We start from the raw sequence: 18,368 nt of genomic DNA on the forward strand, positions 1-18,368 counted from the left end.
GCTGGTAGAACTGGGGCCAAAGCAGTTGGTGTCTCCGTCTTCTCTGCAGGGTTTTTCAGCTTAGCAGTCCTCTTCTTAGATTGCAGGAATCTGAGTTCCTAGGTTCAGGGGAGCCCCAAAATACAGAATTTAGGGGTGTGTTTAGGTCAGGGAGGGCAGTAGCCAATGGCTACTAGCCCTGAGAGTGGCTACACCCTCTTTGTGCCTCCTCCCAAGGGGAGGGGGTCACATTCCTATCCCTATTGGGGGGGATCCTCCATCTGCAAGATGGAGGATTCCTAAAAGTCAGTCACTTCAGCTCAGGTTGCCTTAGGGGCTGTCCTGACTGGTCAGTGGTGACTCCTTGTTTTTCTCATTATCTCCTCCGGCCTTGCCGCCAAAAGTGGGGCCGTGGCCGGAGGGGGCGGGCAACTCCACTAGCTGGAATGCCCTGGGGCACTGTAACAAAGGGGGTGAGCCTTTGAGGCTCACCGCCAGGTGTTACAGCTCCTGCAAGGGGGAGGTGATAAGCATCTCCACCCAGTGCAGGCTTTGTTACTAGCCACAGAGTGACAAAGGCACTCTCCCCATGTGGCCAGCAACATGTCTCGAGTGTGGCAGGCTGCTAAAACCAGTCAGCCTACACGGGTAGTTGGTTAAGGTTTCAGGGGGCACCTCTAAGGTGCCCTCTGGGGTGTATGTTCCAATAAAATGTACACTGGCATCAGTGTGCATTTATTGTGCTGAGAAGTTTGATACCAAACTTCCCAGTTTTCAGTGTGGCCATTATGGTGCTGTGGAGTTCGTGTTTGACAGACTCCCAGACCATATACTCTTAAGGCTACCCTGCACTTACAATGTCGAAGGTTTTGCTTAGACACTGTAGGGGCACAGTGCTCATGCACTGGTGCCCTCACCTATGGTATAGTGCACCCTGTCTTAGGGCTGTAAGGCCTACTAGAGGGGTGACTTATCTATACTGCATAGGCAGTGTGAGGTTGGCATGGCACCCTGAGGGGAGTGCCATGTCGACTTACTCGTTTTGTCCTCACCAGCACACACAAGCTTGCAAGCAGTGTGTCTGTGCTGAGTGAGGGGTCCCCAGGGTGGCATAAGATATGCTGCAGCCCTCAGAGACCTTCCCTGACATCAGGGCCCTTGGTACCAGTGGTACCAGTTACAAGGGACTTACCTGGATGCCATGGTGTGCCAATTGTGTAAACAAAAGTACAGGTTAGGGAAAGAACACTGGTGCTGGGGCCTGGTTAGCAGGCCTCAGCATACTTTCAAATCAAAACATAGCATCAGCAAAGGCAAAAAGTCAGGGGGTAACTATGCCAAGGAGGCATTTCCTTACAGTGATAGTTTCAAAATTGAACGTAGAAACATCCGTCTGCTCCCTAATAGGGGTAAGAGGCAAGTGAGTTGTCACATGGAACTGTGTGGGTGCCCTGGGATGCTGTTAGGCATGGATAACATTATAAGTTATTAAATCAAACACAGGAAACGTTTTTTGTACAGCGCCTATCCATAACTCATGGATTTAAAAGTGCTCTTATATGTAATCATGAAGAAAAAGGAGGTAAAATGAAATAAAATAATTGCCTAGTATCACTCAATCTGGTCAGTTGAGGAAGCCGGAACTGATCCCACGTTTTCTGGTTCCACATTCTGCAGTCCTGTTTCATTCCAATTCAGTAATCCAGTCACTTCCTTTTTGCACTTGACACTCCAAAGTTAGCGATACCAAGCAGAGAAGGCTTATAACAAGGTGCAGTAGAGCGATGGTCACTCACACACAGCATAACACAGAAATGTCAAATCTATGACTCGTTTAGAGACTAGGGGCTTAATTTGGAGGGCAGTATGGAATGAACACCCTCAAAATAACTCCATGAATAACTGACCACGCCATGAGCATGTTTTGCTTCCCCAACACTAACCTAACTCCCCGACCCACACAAAGCTCCACTCCCACTCTTCTGGCCAATGCGGCCCTCAGACACACCACAGAACATACATTGTGGACCCTGGGAAAATGTCAGTGAGTACCCATGCTGTAGACCAAAAAGATTTCTTTGAAGAAAAACAACTTGTACTGTTCCAAGACCACCATTAGATGGCAGGTGTATGCAAAGCATCTGTATCTACAGCATAATGAGCATGTTACAGTTAATTAACTATTTATAGAGACTTCTAACCAGATTCCTCACCTTAGGCTATTTCCCAGGTACCAGACTGGATGTGGGAAATTCTTGAACAGTATCTCTGCGCACCAGGAGGTGACCTCGATCGGCTCTGCATCAGAAGTTATGTGCATAGTGCTTATATAGGTACCACCTGACACGCTGACCTCCGTTCCTTTATTTCCGTGTCAACCGTGAGGATCTGGAGATCAAAGTCTGTAATTTTATACCACTTGTTTTCAACCCTTTTTTGATATGTAGATGTTTTTACATTTTAAACTTTCTTCTCCCAGGCATGTAAGGGATGTGTCTCCTAACAAACCCAATGGATTTAAACTGCATGAGGAATGTCACAGACAGATGTCTCTCTGACCCACACTTGGTTTGTCTGTGGTACCTTGGGTTGAACAACGACTCCAAGGCCTGCACCAACTGCAAGTCTATGTGCCTCACAGCGACTTGCGTGCAGGCAATTAAGCTTCTGGTGGTGTGACAAAAGAAGACACTAATCTTTGTACTGATCGTAAGGGAGATCTTGGGCCCGCTTTTGGAGCCGATACTGCTGATAGTAGTCATCCCACTCCAAGTGGTCGAAGTCTGGTAAGTTATAGAAGCAGAAGAAGTCAAAGCATTCTTCGTCCTCTCATAATCAGTGTTGTGCTTTTATGCCCCACTCCCACTGTATACACCAACAGACCAGGCAAGTGGGTCTCCTCCACCCCTGCCGACTTTCTATGAAGCCATTCACTCCATCTCTGGGCCACCAGCTCCCTCTGGTGGGCCTTTGGGTCCCACTGAGCCAAGAAGTGCCCCTGCTGGGTTACCACCAGCGGGTTTGCAGGTGCGTCAACAGTCAGCTCTGCGGAGCTCTTACACCAGTTTAGTGAGGCCTTCACTGATGTGGTCATGTGGCCTTCGGCTAAACCCCACATGGGGGCTCCCATGCACAGGATGATTGCGTGTCATCACCACCCAGCCCCAGAGACCCAGCCTTCCTCACCCAGCCTTCCTCATCCAACATTCCTCTCCCAAGAGCCTCGTGGTGCACACCTCCACAGCCAAACTTAACCAAAGCGCATTCTCTACTGCCCTGGTTAGGTAATCAAAGAGGCTTGATACGTTCTGGAAGAGGAGAGCCTAGCTTTCCAGATGCCTCTTGGGCCAATATACCCACACATTTTGCGCAGCTGCAGCCTATGCTTCAAGAAGAGGGACAATTCTTCTTTACCAAGGCACTGATAGATGGCTGGGGTGCAGTGAAGTTCACCATTCATTGTGAACTGGGCACTTCATACACACCAGGCAGGGCCATGGCCTCAATGGTGGCATTAGGCACCACGCCTGGCTGAGGTTAATGGGATTTTAAAGGGATAGCCAATCTTTCCTGATCCGATATGCCTTTTGACAGCTCCCGGTTGTTTAACGATAAAGCATACATTGTGCTTGAGTGTTTCAAGGAGAGTAGAGTCTCGGCCAGATCCCTAGGCCTCTTGTTGGGTTCCCAACAATAGCGAAAGTCTTCCTTTCACCTCATCCATGGCCAAGGACTGGGCTTCCCTGTGTGTCTCACTTTAAACTTTACCCCGCAGGTTTCTCAGTTCTTTTGTAGCTGAGTAACAGAGGATGTGGGACCCACATGCAGTGAACTGTCCAGTGCACCCTCCTCCGGCTGCCACAACCTCCACACCTCTTTATTAGGTCCTAGACACAGCACTCATATCCCATTGGCAGCAGGATCAGACGCTACCTGCCCCAACAGCAAACTATAACCTCCGACAAGTTGGTGCTCCAAATTGTGCACCGGGATTATGCCTTTCCATTTCTAGAAATCCTTCCTATCTTGCCACCGTCCAATGAATGTCTAACGGAGGACTATCTCTTTTTGCTCCGTCGGGGAGTGCAGACTTTGCTGCCCAAAGGTGCCATTGAGAGGGTGCCAGCATCAGGACTAGGTTGTTAATCCCGGTACTTAACGGTGCCTATAGAAGGATGGAGGCCTTTGGCCTATTCTAGACCTCCAACCTTTCAGCACCTATCTACAGAAAGAGATATTCAAGATGTTCATCTTGGCTCAGTTCTGTAAGCCCTGGACCCCAGAGACTGGATGGTAGCATTGGATTTTCAGTGCATGTATTTCCAAACTCCTGTCCTGCAGGCCCATAGGTGTTGGGGGATCACAGTAGGCCACTGGCATTTCCAGTTCGCTGTGCTCACCTTTGGCTTAACCAGTGCCCCTCGGGTGTTCACAAAAGTGATGGCAGTGGTTGCCTGCGGAGGTCAGGAGCTCCCTGTCTTTCCCTAAGTTGACGGCTGGCTATTGAAGGCAGACTCACCCCAGGCAGCTGTCACCCACCTGTAGACTATGGGAAACTTTCTACACTCACTGGGGTTCACTATCCGCATTCTGATGCACACCTGACTACAAATCAGATGCAAAGTTTCACCAGAGCCATTCTGTACACATTGTAGTTCTGTGCCTATCCTCCAGAACAGAACGATCAGAACATTGTCTATGTTTCTAATGTTTCAAATTCAGCCCTGGATTTCTTTGAGACTGACTCTGAAGCTGCTGAGTTTGATGGCCTCCTGCATCGTAATGATGCAGCACGCTCAATGGCATATGTGAGTTCTGCAATGGGGTCTGAAGTCCAGGTGAGCAAACACCAGGGGAATTTCTCCGACCTGGCCCAGATTTCAGGGTACAGTGATAAAGATCAGCAGTGATGGTTGGCAAACTGCGATTGACTGGGCGGCTGATGCCTCTCCCCACCCGGAGCTGACAATTGTGACCAGTGCATCAGTTCTGGGTTGGGGTGGCTACTTGGAAGAGGTGATTGGAGAAATCTGGTCTCCAGTGAAATACCAGCTTCCTGTCAATCCCCTGGGACTGGGAGCTGTAGTCTTGGCACAATAGGCCTTCCTCTCATCCATCAAGGGAAGACTTGTTCTGCTGTTCAGACACCACTGCTGCCTTGTGGTATTGCAACAAACGGGGTGGAGTGGGATCGTGGACACTGTGCCAGGAAGCTTTGCATCTCATCTTGGCCGGAGCGCCATGGCATCTCCCCGTTTGTGATGCACCTTGCGATATGCATGAACGCCATTGCAGACTAACACAACTGTCTATGCCTTTCAAATCAGCAATGGTGTCTATATCAGCAGCTGGCGTGAGGTCTCTTCTGAGAATGAGAAGAACCTTGGCTTGATCTGTTCGCCACTGCCAAGAACACACAATTTGAGTGCTTCTGCACACTGTAGTTTCCAAAGCGGCTCTCGCTCTGATACGCCTTCCTCTTAAAATGGAACGCTGACTCTTGTATGCTTTTCCGCTGATAGCGCTCCTGCACTGTGATCCCAAGATCAGGACCGATTGCACCAAAGTCATCCTAGTGGGTCCGAACCAAGGAGAGTTTGGTATCCCGAACTCCTGAGCATGAGCTTCTGTCCTCTGATCAGGCTGCCCCTTTGTGAGGATATCCTGTTGCACCAGCACCCAAATCCGCACAAGCGCCACCTTTGTGTGTGGAGATTGAGTGGCTATAGTTGAAGGTCTTCACTCTTCCTCCCAAAGTCTGTGCGGTCCTCTTGGCAATCAGGCGTCCATTAACAGAAACTGTATCTGCCTGCCATTCGGACAAGTTTGTGACTTGGTGCACTGAAAAACACATTGGCCCACTTTCTGCACCCTTGTCCAAAGTGGTGGTGTTTTTGTCCTTAGTCCATCAACGACTTTCTCTGGGCACAGTTATGATGCATCCTTCGGCCATCTGTTTTTTTGCAGTTGTCAGACCACCCTTCCCTGTTTAATTCACCTTTGACCTGCTTTCTAAAAGGTCTTCAGCGCATGTTTCTACCCAAACCTTTTTGTTATGCCCCAGTGGGTCTTAGGTTAAAAGTAAATTATCTGATGTGTTCCCCCTTTTGAACGCATGCATAGCTGCCCTCTAAGACTCCGTCTCCGTCATTTAATCTTAATTTTCACAGAGTTGTTTGTAAACGTGAACTTTTTCGGGCATTTAAGTACTAAGCTATATTAGGTACGTAACATTTCCTTGTGACTTTTAAAAGTTAGTCCCGGCTGCACGGTTTTCAAATTTAAAACACCTAAGTTGTTTACACTTTCATATTTAAAGGGATAATGTGGGCTGCAGGGCCATGTTGCAAATTGAGGCCGCATCCACTTTACTCATTGATAAAGTTGTGCTAAGTGAAATGCCTAGTTCTTTCAGCATTGGGATTGCATTAGCTAGGAGAAAGATACCAAGGGCCTCATGTAGTGTTCCACTAAGCGTGGTGGTTAAACAGTTAGGCAAAAAAATATTCCCGCTTGTGACCATAGATTTTATCTTGCATTTAATGAACCTAAATAATGAGACTGCTCAATAGCAACTCGTGCGAATGCCTTCTCAAAACGTGGTAACCGTTTTTGCTACATTCATCTGTATCCCTGCTATGAATGCACACAAACCATGCTGGCTGCGTAGAAGTCAGATGCTCCCATTATGGCCTCAATGATATGTCAGGTAAAACATAGCACATGAACAGAAAAGACGTGTCTAAATACAGCCCTGGCTTAAGCCTGTTTGTAGACTTTTTTTAATATTTCTTTTTCAGTTTTAGTGACGAAAATAGCAATGAAAAACATGGAAAAGACAAAATACTTTTCACCGTAGTACCAAATACGTTATCACATTAGTCATGTATGCCACCATTAACTTTCCAAGTGAGCCCCAAATCACTAACCTCTGTATTAAGCAAAACTTTCCTGTCCTTGCAGCGTTCGTTGCAGGGTACACTCAAATGCAACATGGGGCCTCAATTTCCCGCATCATACAGTCAATCTTTATCATTTAATCTTAATTTTCACAGGGTCGTTTGTAAACGTGAACTTTTTCGGGTATTTAAGTACTAAGCCATATTAGGTACGTAACATTTCCTTGTGACTTTTAAAAGTTAGTCCCGGCTGCAGGTTTTTCAAATTTAAAACACCTATGTTGTTTAAACTTTCATATTTAAAGGGAAAATGTGGGCTGCAGGGCCATGTTGCAAATTAAGGCCTCATCCACTTTACTCCACTTTACTCATTGGTAAAGTTGTCCTATGTGAAATGCCTAGTTCTTTCAGCGTTGGCTGGGAAGAATCTAGGAACACCATCAAAATGACCTAAACTAATTGGAGAAGATAAAAAAGAGTTAGTCACCATGGGTGTTTATTTTGCTTTGCAGCACCAGTAAGTAGCAGTTTGCTTCGCCCAGTCACCAAAGGTTTTAAGTGGTATAGAAACCACATAGATCAGTGGTTCTTAACCTGTATTCCGGGGACCCTGTCGGTCCACAAAGCCTAATCAGAGGGTCCGGAGCTGCTTAGAAAATTGACTAATAATAACAGGTTACTAAAGTGTATATAAATAACGAAGCAAAATGTACAATTGAACATTTAAAACTATTTTGTAAATGTGAAGAAAAATTAGGTTGGTATCGTCAGATTGATTAATGGGAGCAGTGGAAGTGCATCTAACAGAATATAGAATGGATAATGGGTGGCCTCAACTGAACTGAGAAGAGCTCCAACCGTCACGTTACATTTAAAATCTAGATTGTTTATATTTGTTTGTGAATTAAATAAAACATTTTGTCATTTGTATATTTGTGATGAATGCTTGTTTCTGTATTTTTATGCATTGTTTTGTGGTTCAAATAGTCTACAAATGCTTAGGTTGAGGTCCCAAATTTCCAGTAATTACTCAGTGGGAGTCCCCAGATTCCAATAATGATTCAGTAGGGGTCCCAGAGTTCCATTAATGATTAAGTGGAAGTCCACAGAAGTCAACCACTGCCATAGATCACTCCGTCCTGGAAAGCACCCTTGTTGAAGTTGTCCTAAGTGGACAAGTTGTTGATTGTGTAACTTAGTCCCATTTAGATCATCAGGGCATCCTTTACACCTGCTGCACAGGGTTAATTTCTATCCCCATTACAGTTTGGCTTTCATATGTCTGCGAATAATACACAAGTTATATTTGGTCTTCTCAATCCTAAAGGACACACTAACCCAGAACTATTTGGAAATGCTCTAACCTGTGCCTCAATTAGACTTGACAGTCTTCTGACTTCCTGAACTTAAACACTTACAAAACTGAGGTGCTTCTCGTGCTAAATACACCAACTTCCTGGGTGATGAGACACTACCATGTCCAGTCATCTCCAGGTCCCACCAAGGTTGTATGGAATTTGGACATTCACTTGGATGCCAACTTGTCTTTCAAAATCCTGGTGGCCAAAGAATTCTGTGTGTTTTTCAACCGATTTCAAGCCTGTTTTTCTGGTATCCCTTTGCTTTGATTTCCACAGAGTCTGTAGCCCAGGGATAAAATGTGTATCAGGATTCTGTTGTGTTCTCTGACCTATAATCAACAGTGGTAACTTCACTGTTGTTGCCCAAGCTTTGACGAGGAGACAACATTTTTAACAATTGACCCGAGTATCTAGGATTGGTTGCTTGTTTATGAGAATTTAGTTTGTCTGGGCTGTCTTGGGCAAATATTGTTCTCTTCCAGGGGATCCTCATCAAAGTCATAAACATTTAATATTCCCGCCCTTGTGCGGGGACCCCGGAGCATATATAAAATACACACATATTATACATGTGTAAAACAGCAATGCAGGCTATAATGTTAAACAGGCTAAAATGCTTTATTTCTATGAAGTTTTTTTATTTTTTATATATTATAAAATTACAATAGAGAATAAATATCTACCCAAGCCCCCAAAACTGGGCTTAAGGAAGTAAGCAGCAGTAAACTCTAGAGAAAAAGAGAAAAAACTGCATTGAAAAACAATGGAGCATTCTTAGCCAATAGGCTGCATGCAGGTTAACACAGGAGAACCATAAAAACGTTGGCACCGTGCCTTTAAGACCCTGAGCACCTCCAGTATCCCACCATGCCTCAGGGGTGAAGGAAAGGTGACAGTTGGTTCACAGTTAGGTCAGTTCTTTTTTCCGGCTTCATCTGAGAGGATCCTGGAGCATTGAGCTCTCAGTTTTTCTCAGAAAAATCCTTTAAAAAGCATTTTTTCCTGTTTCATTCGACAGATAACATCTTTGTCTGTGTTTGGCAGTTTTTTCCTGACAGAAAAATGCCTTCACTTTTTGTCAAATGCCCTTCTTGTGGGAAGAAGAAGGCCCAGTCAGACCCACACTCTTTGTATTGTGTGCCTGCCTCAGAGTCACTGCCCTGACACTTGCAAGCACTGCAAGAATATGTCTAAGAGGACTCTGAAGGACAGAGAGAAGATCAGGCTACAGGGGCTTCATGAGAGGCAGAAAACATCGTCCTCCTCTCTTCCCAGGCAACCAGCAGGCCATTCTCAGGAGAGAATGGCTAGGTCGACGTCAGCAGGTAGGAAAGTACCTGTTTGTTCCCCGTCTACGTCGTCGCTACCACCGTCTCACCGGCATAGATCGCCGTCGACGGCGAAAGACCCGACGGCGAAGGAAACGGCGTCGAGGGAACACCATCGCAGGGGCAGATCTCCGTCGACGGCAGCCCACCGATCGACGTCGAGCCATCGCCGGTGTGCCCGGTCGCCGCCAAAGGCCGTACGCCCCCCGACGTCAAAAGACGCGACGTCGAAATCGCCACGACGGCATGAGACATCCGCCGTCGACCTCCCACCGCTCCACGTCGAGGCACACAACGGCGAGTAGGTCGAGGTCCAAAGATCGCCGTTCGACGTCGAGGCACTCAACGTCGAGGCACTCAACGTCGAGGCAAGAGCAACCGATGGGGCGCCCTTCGACGTCGACACAGGTTTTACCTGTCCCGCAGGGAGTAGAACATCGCCCTTCGCCAGCAGACAAGGCCGCACCATCTCCCGTGGTCTCCATACCGAGCGACTCATCTCGTTCAAGAGCGGCATCATCTGGGCATGTTTCGCCCACCAACCTATCTCCAAGATGGCTAGAGAGCCTTAACAGACCAGCGGCCTCCCCGGATTCGCAGTATTCGCGAATGTACTCGCCTACTGCCTCCCTTCTAAGAACGCCATCACCGACAGCAAGGGCAGGACGGGCTCCTTCTGTTCCTCGTCAACCGACCGCGAGGCCTGGGCGCTCTGCTACAGCGTCTCGCAGCAGGTCTCGTTCTCAACGGCGATCCAGGTCTCGTTCACGAAGATCATCACCCTCTTGGTCGTAGTCAGGATCATCTGTCGGGCGTTGCTCCCCCACCCTAACAGATTCTCCACCTGCTAGGGTCTCACCGGTGGATGACATTACCACGTTTAACGAGGTGCTGTTAAGGGGAGCGCAGAAATTAAACATAGAGGTTCCAGAGCCATCTACCTCCTCGTCAGTCATCTTTGAGACTGCAGCATAGATCAGCGTAAAAAAAGCTACTGCCTCTAGTGCCTGGTTTGTTGCAGCCAACCATGGACACTTTTCTGGCCCCAGCTACGCTCAAATCTGCCCCGGCTAGGATTCTGAAAAAATATAAGGCTCCCGAACAGGACCCTTTGTTCCTAAGAAAGGATCCGCCACTGGACTCTGTAATATTGGCCGCAGCCCGAAAAACCCACTCGGTGGCATCATCCTCCACGGTCCCCCCGGATAAAGAGAGCAGGCATCTAGACTCTCTGGAGAGAAAGATGTGCGGTACAGCGGCTTCGGCAATGAAAGTCTCCAGTGCTTCTGCACTCCTGGGCAGGTATGACCGTTCTCTGTGGGACTCCCTCAATAGATTCACAGAGAAATTGGCCAGAGAAGACAGACAAGATTTTCAAGAGATCCTGCAGGAGGGATGCCTGGTATCCAACCAGGTTATCAGCGCGGCGGCAGATGGTGTGGATCTAGCTGCACATGGGTATGCACATGGAATCTGTGCAAGAAGGTCTTCCTGGCTGAGACTGACTGGGTTAAAACAAGAAGCACAACAGCGCATCCTGAATCTCCCATTCGCTGGGAACTCGCTGTTCGGTACCCATGCAGACGAGGAAATGGCCCGCATGAAGACCGAGGTGGACACCATGAGGGCGGTAGGCCTGAAAAGGAAGAAAGATTTCAGGAGAAGGTATAGGCCTTATGACAGGCGCCCTTTCCAGCAGAGGGTTCAATCCCCTCACTGGTCCCAGAGGCCACAACAACGGCAGGGACGCCCTCTTTCAGCGAAGGAACACAAGGGAGCGAGGGTCAAGTAGACCTCAGCAGTCCACACCGAAAGCGCCGGCCAAACAATGAGATCTCGCTTCCCTCGACACTGTACACCACTCCGGTGGGGGGAAGTATTGCAGGTTATCTTCACGAGTGGCACTCTAGCACAAGAGACAAATGGGTGCTCAATAGTGTCGAAAATGGCTACTCTCTTCTTTTCAAACAGCCTCCACCACACTTGCCACCAGCCAAATGCAATCCATCTCATTTCAGCCTGCTGCGCAAAGAGGCTCTCGCCCTCTTACAAAAGAATGCCATAGAAAGGGTTCCACCTGCGCACAGAGGAAAGGGGGTTTACTCCCGTTATTTTCTGGTGGCGAAAAAGGGCCGAGAGGGCGTCTTCAGACCAATTCTGGACTTGCCCCTGCTGAACAAATAAATAAGAAAACAGAAGTTCAGGATGCTAGCGCTTCACCAGATTTTCCCTCAGCTACATCAGGGAGACTGGATGTGCTCCATCGACCTGCAGGATGCATATTTTCACATCCCAATAGCTCCCAAGCATCAGAAATTCTTGCGCTTCCAAGTAGCGTCACAGCATTATCAGTTCAGAGTTCTGCCATTTGGCCTGAAATCTGCCCCACGCGTCTTCTCGAAATGTATGGCGGTGGTAGCGGCACATCTTCGAAAACAAAAGATATTCATCTACCCATACCTAGACGACTGGTTACTGAAGGCTTCTTCTCTGGAGCAGGCGAGAAGCCATCGGGACATTGTGCTCAGGGTTTGCGAGTCTCTAGGTCTTCAGGTCAATTGCCAAAAGTCAACCTTGAGTCCAACACAGAACCTTCACTACCTGGGAGCTATAATAAACACAGAACTCCAAAGAGTGTATCCTTCGGAGGAACGACTATCCTCAATAGACAGGAAGTGTCAGGACCTGTTGAAAGCCAACTCACCTACAGCACGTCAGGTGACATCGCTGCTGGGCTCCATGGCATCATGCATTTTCATTGTCCCAAATGCCAGACTGCACATGAGGCCCCTCCAAGAGGCATTAGAGAGCAACTGGAGCCAAAGGACAGGTCGCTGGGAGGACAGAGTGCGACTACCGGCAGCGGCACTTCAGTCATTGAAATGGTGGATGCACAGACCTCACCTGTCAGTAGGTGCTCCGTTTCACCAGGTAGTTCCATCCGACACTCTCGTAACGGATGCGTCTCTTCAGGGATGGGGGCTCATCTGGGTCCCCTTCAAGCTCAGGGCCTGTGGTCAGACAAGGAAAAGCAGTACCACATCAATCTGCTGGAACTCAGAGCGGTCCATCTGGCTCTCAAGTCTTTCACACCATTAATTCAGGGGAAAACTCTCCTAATACAAACGGACAATACAACCACGATGTATTATTTGAACAAACAGGGGGGAACGAGATCCCTACCCCTATCTCGAGAGTCCCAAACGATATGGCATTGGCTCCTGGCCAGAGGAATGTCACTTACAGCGGTTCACCTGCCAGGACAACTAAACGTGGAAGCAGATTTCCTGAGCAGACACCTAGAGGATGCACACGATTGGGTCCTACACGGCGAAGTCGTCGAATACATCTTCACTCAATGGGGTCGGCCTCAATTGGATCTCTTCGCAGACGAAGTAAACAAGAAATGCCCAGACTTCGCATCCAGGTTCTACCGTCCGGGATCTCGAGGGAATGCCCTGTTGATCGACTGGTCAGGGATATTTCTCTACGCCTTTCCACCGATTCCCTTCATACCGGCAGTGATCAACAAACTTTACAGATCCAGAACCAGAATGATTCTCATAGCGCCACAATGGCCCCGTGAATTCTGGTACACAGATCTCCTCAACCTATCTGAAAAACCTCACAGGAGGCTGCCGTGCAGACCGGATCTTCTGAGCAGAATGGAGGGCAGGATTCTACATCCCAACCTACCCTCTCTGAGCTTAACAGCATGGCTCCTGAATTCCTGCAGTATGGGCACCTAGGGCTCTCACAGGAGTGTATGAACATCTTGAAAGAGTCCAAACGACCTTCCACGCGGCGTTCTTACGCTTTTAAGTGGAAAAGATTCTACATATGGTGCTGTCAACAAGGCCAGAATCCTATACAGGCTCAGGAGGATGTCATACTGTCCTACTTACTTCATCTGGCAAAGTCCGGTCTGCAGGTATCATCCATTAAGGTACATTTGTCTGCCATTACAGCCTATCGTAAGTCACCTTCTCAGGAATCTTTCTTTACGAAACCTGTAGTCAAGGATTTCTTAGAAGGTTTGAAAAAAGTCTTTCCGCCCATTCGGAGACCATCTCCTCCATGGGAACTGAACATAGTATTGTCAAAACTTATGGGCCCTCCTTTTGAGCCTATACACAAGGCCTCTTTACAACACCTTACGTGGAAGACGGCTTTTTTGGTGGCCATTACTTCGGCGAGGAGGGTCAGCGAAATTCAGGCTTTGTCTTCCAAAGAACCGTACACGGTTTTTCACGACAATAGAGTGGTTCTGCGAACTCACCCATCTTTCCTTCCGAAAGTGGTGTCAGAATTCCATATCAATCAGACTATATCTTTACCAACTTTCTTTCCCAATCCGGAGACTCCGGCAGAGAAAGCATTGCACTCCTTAGACTTGAAAAGAGTGCTGAAATTTTATTTGGATAAAACAAAATCGATTAGACATTCCAACCGATTATTTGTAAATTATGGTCATTTGAGGACAGGAGAGGCAGCATCTAAACGAACTATATCAAGATGGATAGTTTCTTGTATTGTTAATACTTACCAGCTGGCTAATAAACAATTACTAGCTAGGCCTAAAGCGCATTCCACAAGGGGAAAAGCGGCTGCTGCGGCCCTCCTTAACAATGTTCCAATATCTGAGATTTGTAAGGCTGCTACATGGAAGTCTGTACATACATTTACTAGACATTACTGTTTGGACTCAGATGCAAGAGCGGATGCCCAAGTGGGGCAGGCCTTTCTGAGAAATGTATTTGCATAATATGTATCTAGTCCTGCACTTCTATTAGACAGTCCGCAGAGTTTAGGGATGGGCTTGCTAATCTATTCAATGTTTATGACTATTGATGAGGATCCCCTGGAAGAGAAGGATAAGTTACTTACCTGTAAATCCTAGTTCTCTTCCAGGGGTATCCTCATCAAAGTCATAAACAACCCACCCTCCTCCCCGGACTCGCATCTCCTAGAAGTGCAGGACAGACTGTCTTTCGAATCAGTTACACAGATTGTCACCGTAAAAAAGTACTGACCTAACTGTGAACCAACTGTCACCTTTCCTTCACCCCTGAGGCATGGTGGAATACTGGAGGTGCTCAGGGTCTTAAAGGCACGGTGCCAACGTTTTTATGGTTCTCCTGTGTTAACCTGCATGCAGCCTATTGGCTAAGAATGCTCCATTGTTTTTCAATGCAGTTTTTTCTCTTTTTCTCTAGAGTTTACTGCTGCTTACTTCCTTAAGCCCAGTTTTGGGGGCTTGGGTAGATATTTATTCTCTATTGTAATTTTATAATATAAAAAATAAAATACTTCATAGAAATAAAGCATTTTAGCCTGTTTAACATTATAGCCTGCATTGCTGTTTTACACATGTATAATATGTGTGTATTTTATATATGCTCCGGGGTCCCCGCACAAGGGCGGGAATATTCAATGTTTATGACTTTGATGAGGATACCCCTGGAAGAGAACTAGGATTTACAGGTAAGTAACTTATCCATATTGTATAAGAGAAAGTCAGTTGCATACGTGGTAGACCTTTTTTTATTTAGAAACTGAAGAACCATTCAAATGCTGCTGTTGAAAACGTACTTGTAACAAATGTTATATGATGATCTTTAGAGAAGACTGATTTGGAAATTTTACTATCTGCTAGTTGCCATCTGCCCATCCTCCATGAGTGTCAATGGGTTAAAATGATCTGTTTGAAGGGAAACTGCCTAAAGGAATATCTTTTCTTTCCTTTTTGTTTTGTATCCTTCACTATTTCATCATGAATATAATAATTCATCCACCACTAAGCTTTTATTAGTTGTATCGCTTAAGCAATGCCGATGGTGAGAATAGGGACACTATTATATAGAGGGGTTGAGCACATGTAGACTACCTCTGAACTACAAGTTGGAAGTTTCAGGAAGCACTGCTAAAGTGAAATGACTGCACATGTGCGTTAAAGTTGCTCCTGTCAATAAAAGAGATGATTGACAGTGTACTATTTAATTGGTGACCTACAGGGAGTGCAGAATTATTAGGCAAATGAGTATTTTGACCACACCATCCTCTTTATGCATGTTGTCTTACTCCAAGCTGTATAGGCTCGAAAGCCTACTACCAATTAAGCATATTAGGTGATGTGCATCTCTGTAATGAGAAGGGGTGTGGTCTAATGACATCAACACCCTATATCAGGTGTGCATAATTATTAGGCAACTTCCTTTCCATGGGTCAAAAGAAGGACTTGACAGGCTCAGAAAAGTCAAAAATAGTGAGATATCTTGCAGAGGGATGCAGCACTCTTAAAATTGCAAAGCTTCTGAAGCGTGATCATCGAACAATCAAGCTTTTCATTCAAAATAGTCAACAGGGTCGCAAGAAGCGTGTGGAAAAACCAAGGCGCAAAATAACTGCCCATGAACTGAGAAAAGTCAAGCGTGCAGCTGCCACGATGCCACTTGCCACCAGTTTGGCCATATTTCAGAGCTGCAACATCACTGGAGTGCCCAAAAGCACAAGGTGTGCAATACTCAGAGACATGGCCAAGGTAAGAAAGGCTGAAAGACGACCACCACTGAACAAGACACACAAGCTGAAACGTCAAGACTGGGCCAAGAAATATCTCAAGACTGATTTTTCTAAGGTTTTATGGACTGATGAAATGAGAGTGAGTCTTGATGGGCCAGATGGATGGGCCCGTGGCTGGATTGGTAAAGGGCAGAGAGCTCCAGTCCGACTCAGACGCCAGCAAGGTGGAGGTGGAGTACTTGTTTGGGCTGGTATCATCAAAGATGAGCTTGTGGGGCCTTTTCGGGTTGAGGATGGAGTCAAGCTCAACTCCCAGTCCTACTGCCAGTTCCTGGAAGACACCTTCTTCAAGCAGTGGTACAGGAAGAAGTCTGCATCCTTCAAGTAAAACATGATTTTCATGCAGGACAATGCTCCATCACACGCGTCCAAGTACTCCACAGCGTGGCTGGCAAGAAAGGGTATAAAAGAAGGAAATCTAATGACATGGCCTCCTTGTTCACCTGATCTGAACCCCATTGAGAACCTGTGGTCCATCATCAAATGTGAGATTTACAAGGAGGGAAAACAGTACACCTCTCTGAACAGTGTCTGGGAGGCTGTGGTTGCTGCTGCACGCAATGTTGATGGTGAACAGATCAAAACACTGACAGAATCCATGGATGGCAGGCTTTTGAGTGTCCTTGCAAAGAAAGGTGGCTATATTGGTCACTGATTTGTTTTTGTTTTGTTTTTGAATGTCAGAAATGTATATTTGTGAATGTTGAGATGTTATATTGGTTTCACTGGTAATCATAAATAATTGAAATGGGTATATATTTGTTTTTTGTTAAGTTGCCTAATAATTATGCACAGTAATAGTCACCTGCACACACAGATATCCCCCTAACATAGCTAAAACTAAAAACAAACTAAAAACTACTTCCAAAAATATTCAGCTTTGATATTGATGAGTTTTTTGGGTTCATTGAGAACATGGTTGTTGTTCAATAATAAAATTAATCCTCAAAAATACAACTTGCCTAATAATTCTGCACTCCCTGTATATAATTGATTGAAAGCTGCTGCATGGTGTGTACAGTGTTCATCTTCTCTCTTTCACAGCTGGCCTTGGCCGAACAGGTACCCTTATTGCGTGCTACCTGATGAAGCATTACCGGATGACTGCAGGGGAAACTATTGCCTGGATTAGAATTTGTAGACCTGGCTCAGTGATAGGACCACAGCAAAACTTTTTGGTGGCGTAAGTAGGCCCTCAAGCAGTGCTTGGAAATAGTACGAATTATGTGGATAACTGAAAGAGTGATATATTTTTTGTGGTGCAAGTTGCATTTATTTGATAGAGTGGAAAATGTGAGCTATGTGCTCATACTAGTTTTTTATTTCAATACTTTGTACTGTTTGTTTTAGGAAGCAGTTGAGCCTTTGGACTTTAGGAGACATCTACCGCAAGAAGTTAAAGGACAGAAGTAAAGGAGCGGTGACGATGATTCTTTCCGGTGTGGACGACATATGCATTAACGACAGGAGGATCCAAGCAAACAAGGAGGATGATGAACAAGTAATCATTTGAGATTGTGTTTGTCCCCAAATATAGATTTTCTTGGGGAGCAAAGTAAAGAGTATTAATGAAGATGCTGGCTTGCACTTGTACCGCTAATATTGCTCTGTTACATAGCTTGCTCATTAGGCTGATTGTTCAAAAGAACATAAATTGCAACAGCATGAGCAGTTTTATCATCAACTTGTGAGACCAAAATATATAAAAGCTACATAGTCAGAAATGATGATACTGAAGTCGTGGGTTTCTACTGCCACTGTTACCTCTTTAGTCAACCCAAAGATGGAAAATATGAAAGCTTAGCTAACACTTTATATGAACCATGAGGTTAAATTGATTTTCACTAGGTTGTCCCTCACCTCGATTTTGCATCACAAGGTTTGAGTTTTGAAGTAATTTAAAAAATGGTTTTGTTACGAGGTTGCCAGGGGAAGTTCTAACATTTTGGAGCAGGCTAACAGATTTTGACAACATATTCTGTATCCTTGGTTATTCTTTCAAATGCTGAATTATGTTCCAGCTTGTTCTTCGTAAGGCACATCAATTAGTTTTATAATGCATGCTAATCACCACAGATTGTGTGTGGACCATATGACATATAAGGCTCCCACAAATGCCATTGATATAACATTTTGCTTTTTCCACACCTCTGCTGACATGAGATCTGGAGTTGGTAACTTTTACTAGGTTTTTTCCTTTGAGTTTTTGATGAGGAGAA

At 46.0% G+C, this 18,368-nt stretch overlaps 1 protein-coding gene across 9 annotated transcripts in view; it reads left to right on the top strand.

The window, feature by feature from the left end:
- CDC14B (cell division cycle 14B) overlaps nt 1-18,368 on the top strand; it is a 344,504-nt gene that overhangs the window by 200,353 nt on the left and 125,783 nt on the right. For all 9 annotated transcript variants that reach the window (XM_069227743.1, XM_069227768.1, XM_069227761.1 and 6 more), the window contains exons 10-11: nt 17,194-17,332; nt 17,500-17,650. In XM_069227743.1, coding sequence (XP_069083844.1) covers nt 17,194-17,332; nt 17,500-17,650 — 290 coding nt within the window. The remainder of the gene's footprint in view (nt 1-17,193; nt 17,333-17,499; nt 17,651-18,368) is intronic.

This window comes from Pleurodeles waltl, chromosome 1_1 (assembly GCF_031143425.1).
Source record: "Pleurodeles waltl isolate 20211129_DDA chromosome 1_1, aPleWal1.hap1.20221129, whole genome shotgun sequence".
In the NCBI taxonomy this organism is placed as follows: Eukaryota; Metazoa; Chordata; class Amphibia; order Caudata; family Salamandridae; genus Pleurodeles; species Pleurodeles waltl.